Source organism: Ipomoea triloba, chromosome 13 (assembly GCF_003576645.1).
Source record: "Ipomoea triloba cultivar NCNSP0323 chromosome 13, ASM357664v1".
In the NCBI taxonomy this organism is placed as follows: Eukaryota; Viridiplantae; Streptophyta; class Magnoliopsida; order Solanales; family Convolvulaceae; genus Ipomoea; species Ipomoea triloba.
The window spans coordinates 19,676,135-19,683,591 of record NC_044928.1 but is presented as its reverse complement, the minus strand read 5'-3'; the positions used below and the strand labels follow the sequence as shown (position 1 = coordinate 19,683,591).

The 7,457-nt window shown below is 31.9% G+C and overlaps 1 protein-coding gene across 1 annotated transcript; it reads left to right on the top strand.

Annotated features, from left to right (window-relative positions):
• Positions 1-421: 421 nt before the first annotated feature.
• LOC116000956 (probable transcription factor KAN2) lies at positions 422-6,817 on the top strand. The gene is made up of 6 exons (XM_031240834.1): positions 422-1,557; positions 1,671-1,747; positions 2,757-2,805; positions 2,920-3,097; positions 5,311-5,371; positions 6,072-6,817. The coding sequence occupies exons 1-6, from the start codon at positions 894-896 to the stop codon at positions 6,201-6,203; spliced, it is 1,161 nt and encodes a 386-aa protein (XP_031096694.1). The 5' UTR covers positions 422-893; the 3' UTR covers positions 6,204-6,817.
• The last annotated feature ends 640 nt before the right edge of the window (positions 6,818-7,457 follow it).

Here is a 7,457-nt window from a genome sequence, read left to right as displayed (position 1 = left end):
ACCACTCTATATATATATATATATATATATATATATATATATATATATATATATATATATATATATATATATATATATATAAAATTGCAAAACATAAATATAAGTAAAAAATTAAACAAATGGATAACGAGATAAAATATTAGAATACGAGAATATGTTATTGTACTGTGTATCGGATTTAATTATAACTGTTTTGTAATTTATAAGTTTTAAAAATTAAAATAACAAAATATATATGATCTATCAAACTCAATTACATTATTAGATATTAGAAGTAATTGCAAGTAACTTTAACTCTAGAGTATTTTGAGGGTAGAGTGTTGGTTAGAAAGGTAAATATGAGTTATTGATAGGCACAAATATAAATGCTATACAAAAGCTTACACTAAAATTTCCTTTTTCATATTTTGCCTTCCCCAAAGAAATCAAAGGGGGAAAAGGAGCTAGGCAGAGAAAAGAGTTTAAAGGAATCAAAGTCTCCAAACCTTATTTACTTTTCCTTTTTCTCATCTTTTTGGTCACCCCCTTTTCTCATCCTACTACCCACACAACTCCAAACACACCCATACCAATACATCTTCAAGTGTCATTTTCTCACATATACTTCACACAAAAGAAACAACACCACCATTTGCTTCATACTCTTCCAGGCCATATTTCATTTCTCTCTCTCTCTCTCAAATCCCTACATACAACTGCCCTCTTCAATTCTTCATCTAAACCACAAACCCCAAATTTCCTCTCTCTCTTTCCCCAGCTGAAAATCAAGAAACCCACCACTCCTTGGTATTCAAACTGATAATTAACCTTAACCGAGAAAAAGTAAAAACCTAGCTAGGGAGGAATAAGGAGGAATTCTGGCTTTGCTTGAATAGTAGTTGGAGGATAGGAGGATGGAGTTATTCCCAGCACAGCCAGACTTATCCTTGCAGATCAGCCCACCAACAACCAAACAGCAGAAGATAACAGAAGACAATACTCATCATCATGAGATGGATTTGGGGTTCTGGAAAATAAGAGCTCTTGACACCAAATACCAATCTTTCTCTAACAACAAACCTTCTTGCAATTTCGACCTTTCACTTTCTAATCACCTAAACCATTCTTCTTCTTCTTCTCCCCCTTCTGTGCCTAATAACCCCAACATCTTCCATTATCATCATCCTAACACCATCCACCAAAACAATCTCTACTCTCATCATCTCTTTCAGCACCATCATCATCAGCAGCAGCAGCAGCAAACTGGGCCGGACTTTGGGTTCTTGAGGCCCATTAGAGGAATCCCAGTCTACTATCAAACCCCTTCTTCCAATTCCTCTCATCCTTTCCCTTTTCCCCATATTCCCTTTGACAATAACAGTGTTACTGCTACATCATCTTCTACTGCCCACCAGCATCATCATCATCATCATCAGACCTCCGCGGGGCTAATGCGGTCGAGGTTTCTGTCGTCGAGGTTTCCGGCTAAACGGAGCATGAGAGCTCCGAGGATGAGATGGACTAGCACTCTCCATTCTCGATTCGTTCACGCTGTTGAGCTCTTGGGTGGTCATGAAAGTAAATTTCTTTTTTTTTTTTTCATTTTTCTTTCATGATTTTCAAACTTTTTAGCTAATCATTAGTAATTTTCCTAATTTTTTGTGGATTGGGTATTTCTATTTTTTGTCTAGGAGCAACACCCAAATCAGTTCTTGAGCTAATGGATGTTAAAGATCTCACCTTGGCACATGTTAAATCCCATTTACAGGTAAGGGTTTAATTTTCTCTGTTAAAAGTTTATTGTTTGGAGTCATTGGCAAGTACATACAGACTACATTGGTTGAAAGGGTGTAAATTTCTACAGACATTTCAAATTCCAATGTTCCTTCTTTTATATTAAAGAAAGTCTTTTTAATTGCAAATTTTCAGTAAAAGAAAGAGGGGTGTCCCAAACCCTTATTAGCAAACCTTTTTCTACTAGATCTGATGGTTTCTGTAGGCTATTATTTCAGCTTTTTTTGCTTTGGAGAATGGACCATCCATCCATGTTGGGAGTAATAGTAGTAGTAGTAGAGAGAGAGAGAAAGAGAGAGGTGTATAATGATTCATCAATAATAGTGTAATCAGATGAAGCAAATAAGACAGAGCAAGAGATAGATAATAGTCATTATACTAGTTATGCCAAAACAAGTTTAGTATTAATTTTTTTAAAAGAAAATGTGTAACATATATTACAGAGAAAGTGGCAGGTAGTGAGAAAGTACAAAACACTATGATGTCTCAATGATATCCTTGTATCTCTCTTTGAGGTTTTACAGATTCACTGTCCCCAAAAACCATGGTTAAAAATACTAGGACATACATGTACATATATGTATATGTATGCAATGCATACATACATTATGCACGCATACATATGCATATATAGTACCGGGCACATGCAAAAGTCATTCATCATTAGACCCTTTTTCCTGTAATTGCTTCTCTGTTTAATAGATCTTATTTTAAACTACAAATAAATTATAAGTTTTATTTGGTAAGTTCAGCTTTCAGTTACCTTTTTAATTAGGCGTGCCACGCATTACTAGGAATTATAATCTTTTACAGCTAAAATTTCTTTTCTTTTTTTTTTTTGCATTTTCTCTTTTTCTCAGTTTCCTTTTTGTTTCTTCCTTTAGGACTCATGTGTAAATATCCGTATTAAAGATTTTACATTAGCCACCTATAGATACATAGATGTATATAGGCAATGTCACCTAATTTTGTTGTTTCTTCAGATGTATCGAACGGTAAAGACTACAGATAAAGCAGCGGCAGCTACTTCAGGTTGACCTCTATTGCTTGATCGATTATTATAATTAAAGTAAACATCAAAAAGTTTTTATCTATAAATATTTCACATTTAATTTGTATATGGAATATTTTAATTTGTTCACTTAGGCCAATCGGAGGTCTTTGATAATGGATCGTCTGGGGAAACATCTGAGGACTTGACACTTGACATTCGAACCTCAAGGAAGTCTGATGAATTCTCAGTTCAACAGCGAAGAACAAATATGCACAGTAATCAAGACAATAATGATAACTATCATCATGTGCTTTGGAGCAACTCATCCAGGTAATAAACTTATAAGTTTGGTGTTTGTGATTTATTCCTTTTATGGGGTTAGTAGATTATAATATTATATCGTAGACCATGGTGTATAATCACTAAGTTTCAAGTATATTATAACTATTTTTATTTACTCATTCGTATGTTATTAATATTTCTTCAATATATTAATAAAAAAAACAAATTTTAATATACATAAAAACAATTATGCTGTAACATGCTCAATTGCTCATAATATTTGCTTTATATTATCATAAATCTAAACCTTGATATATATAAACACTAAGTTGCTGACACATCGTATCTATTTACTTTTACTGTGTATTATATTCATAAATTATAATGTTTCCTTCTATATATGTTCACAAAAAACAAAGGTTAATATATATAAACATTACACTAAAATAATGACATTATGCACATAAAGATTTAAAAATAATTAAAAATATATCACTATGAGTGTCATTTAAAAGATTTAAATTAGATTTTTTTAATTGTATATATATTTTTATACATAAATATTGTTTGTACAAGAAGAAAAATGAGAAAATTTAAATAGAAAAAAAAAATAAGGTTAAAAATATTGATGCATGGGGTAAATGTTGCTACATGCACCCTGATCTTTGATATTGAGTAATATTTAATCTAGTACATGATATAACTTTTGAGTAATATTTTATACTTTTAATGTCCTATTTTATTGTTTTAATTTGTTTATTATTCATTAATCAAACCATCTCTTTGTGTTTATTTTCTTTAATATTTTCTTTTAAATTTAATTTTTTTTCGTGTTTACTTCTAGTTTGAATGTAGTTTCTAATTAAATATATAAATTTTATGTACTAATATTAAACTTATAATAAAATTTTGAATTATAAATAACTTTAGTTTGAGATTCAACTTACTATGTGTTAGCTTCAATAATCTCTATTATTTTGATGGGTAAAAAAGATTAAAATAAAAAAAATAAAAAATAAAAAGGAAAAACTTAGAAAATTGTGTACTTTGGAGGAGAATCACTGGCTGAAAAGTGATTATATTCTAAGTTGGAGCATAGATGAAGCTACTCGGTAGAAGCATTTAAGATCACAAAAGTTAAAAATTGAAGAGAACTATTGATGTCATTCCTATGTATGTATATATTCTGTTTGTCTAGAACTTGTTAGACACAGAAACTCCATGATGGATTAATAATCCCTTTGGGTAGTGGTTGAAAAGTAAGTCCAGTGTAGAGTGAAAAAAGAACTGGATTTGTTTAAGATAAGCTAGCTAGCACAAAACAAACCTCCAAAAGATTTTCAATTTTCAAGAATGTGGTATAACAGTAGACAAAATAAAATCTAGAAAAAAGGGCTTGCATGAAATCATAATATCATTATTGGGTAACATTTGAAATTTAAATTGGAGTGTAACTATAATGTGGTATTTCAAGGCAATTGTGATACCATGGATCAGGGTCCACTTTACACTATAGACCCTAATCGAAAATAACATTCAGATTATATGCATGCAGTTAACATATTATGTGTCTGCAATTAACAGATTATATATATATGTCTATACCCTAGTCCAAAATAGCTTTCAAATTATGTGATGTAGTTAACAAATTGTGTGCTTACTATAATTAACATATTATGTATATTATGTGTACGTAGTTAACATATTATGTACATTTAATTTATTTGTTGGCATACAATATGTTAACTACAGGCACATAGTATGTTAACTGCAGACATATGATGTGGATGTTATTTTTGACCAGGGTCCATAATACAAGGTGGACCCTGCCTGGTCTATGGTATAATTTGTCATCTGAAGGGGGACCCAATAGGAAGACTTAGTCCCAAAGTTAAACCCTAATCAAAATATTCTGATGGCCCCATTTGTAGAAATCTTGGTTCTAAAGAACAAGCTATTATATCAACTCTTCCCATTTGAAGCTTTCTTGAAGGTAGAGTGTTTGTTCTCATGGTTATCACATGGGTGGGTGGGTGGGTTCAGTACCTCCAACTTTATCTGTCATAAAAGGAACAAAGAATATATAAATATATGTGAGTCATGAAAATATAAAACCAATAATAATAATAAAATAATAACAATAATAAGACAGTAAAAAAGATGGCTTTCTTTTCTCAGTCTGCTTTACTTTCCCTTTCCTTTTCCTCCTTTCTCTCCTGCATGCATGGCTTCCACTGATAACAAATATTCTGTTGTTATAGTAGGGAAAGTTGGCTGCATTCCAAGCCAAGTGACAATAGAGGGAACATGCCTTCTCTTGAGGTAATACTCTACACTTTAAATAGATATATTAATCATTCTTGTAATTACCATATTACCCTTCACACCATCACATCTTTTGATGTTCTTTATGTGAGGTTCTACAAGCATAGGGGCAAAATAATGAACTAACTGCCCACACCCACACATGCACACACTTGTTTTCCATTAAATTCATGTAAAGTAGATACAAAAAGATGAGATGAGGAATTAAAAGAAAAGCTTCTGTAAAGCCAGGATAGGATGCTTATAAAATAAAAAAGTATCATTATTCTTATATACTATTTTAGTCAAATGCTGCTTCAATATAGTATTTGTTTTATACTTTTTTAATCTTTTTCAGCCCAAATATATAATCAATGTCCCCACTAAGATTTGATCCTGTGACCCTCCATTTGGAATGGTAACAGATCAGATATTTCATCACACTGCAAACAAGCTTAAGATTCTGTTCTTTGCATTTATCTGAATACTACATTAGCAAATTCAAATTGAGAAAATAAATAAAAATGGGTTATTATACAAACAATAACCTACATACATTGTGACAAATGAAGTGCAGGCTATATATCAGAGTATATATACATATATTCCCTTGTGTGTATGTATTTATTCATTTGGTCAACTTGTCCTTGAGATTCTGTTTTGTATACGTACTCTCACACACACTACATGCCTTGTGTTGCATGTAATAATACCGCAGAAAGACATGGAACCAAAGTGTTTGAGCTATGATAGAGTATCAGCAGAGGTGAGCTCATCAACCATAACAGAGACAAGCCCAAAGAAGCCAAATCTTGACTTCACTTTAGGGAGGCCCTCATCACAGCTCTGAAACTATCATAATCATAAAGATGATGATGAAGAAGAAGAAAAGAAGAAGAGTAGAATATATGTCTTGATGGATGCAAGAAGTATGTAGTGCAGGGCCGGTCCTGAGCACGGGCGGGCTGGGCAACTACATTGTAGTGTAGTAGTAGAACTACTCATTTTGAAATCATTATAATCTTTGACTGATGGGGGGCTGGTGAAAAGAGAATCAGGTGCCCACTCATAAAATCAGAGCAGAGCACAAAAAATAATTAAAAATGAAAAAGAGAAGAAAAGAAAAAGACAAGTAAAGGAAAGGAAAGAGAGGAAAAAGAGAGGTAAAGAAAGACAAGGAGACAACAAATACAGAAAGCAACAAAAGGGAAAAGGTGGAATTTGAAAAAAGGGATGTCGTCCTTCAATTCCCATTCTTTTACTCTCATGCAAGCGGGACACAAATTGTGATTTATTCTTCTTACAAGTAGCTCTCTTTACCACCTCTAATTCAATCAATTGTATTATTGTATTACTATAGACTATAGTATTCCTTTCCAGGAAAAGTTATAAAAAAAATGCTATTTATTTTTGTTTATGCTAATTATTATGCATTTAGAGAAAGGATAAGCTTCCTTTCTATCATATTATTATTGTTGTTGTTGTTGTTGTTATTATTATTATTATTATAAACTTAGGTGATCCCAATTTCGTGACTAATTCTAAGCCCACAGGACCTCGCCCCAATCATCAGTGTGTGGACTGTGCTATATGGACCATAGTCTAAAAACACATAAAGTACATTATTTTAACTCATAAAATACATTATCTCATTCCAAAAATTTTATTATTCTAACACATAAAGTATATTATACACTATTCTAACTCATAACATACATTATTCTAACACATAAAGTACATTATTTCCATCTCATAAAATACATTATATTACCCTAGAAATTTCGTTATTCTAAAACACATATAAAGTACATTATTCTAACACATAAAGTACATTATTCTAACTCATAAAATACATTATCTTACCCTAGAATGTTCATTATTCTAACACACGCGCAAAGCAAAGAAATTCTTTTTAACATCAAAACAACGTTGTTTTGGACAATGGTCCACACAGATGGACAACTGTGTGGACTGTCTCACCAGTTAGATCCACTACGAAGGTAGATTGCGAGTCGCGCAATCAGCTCACTAGTCAAATCCTAGTCTTAATGTGCGTGCGAGGGATCCAATCTAGACCTTCCAACATCCTATATTTTTTATTATT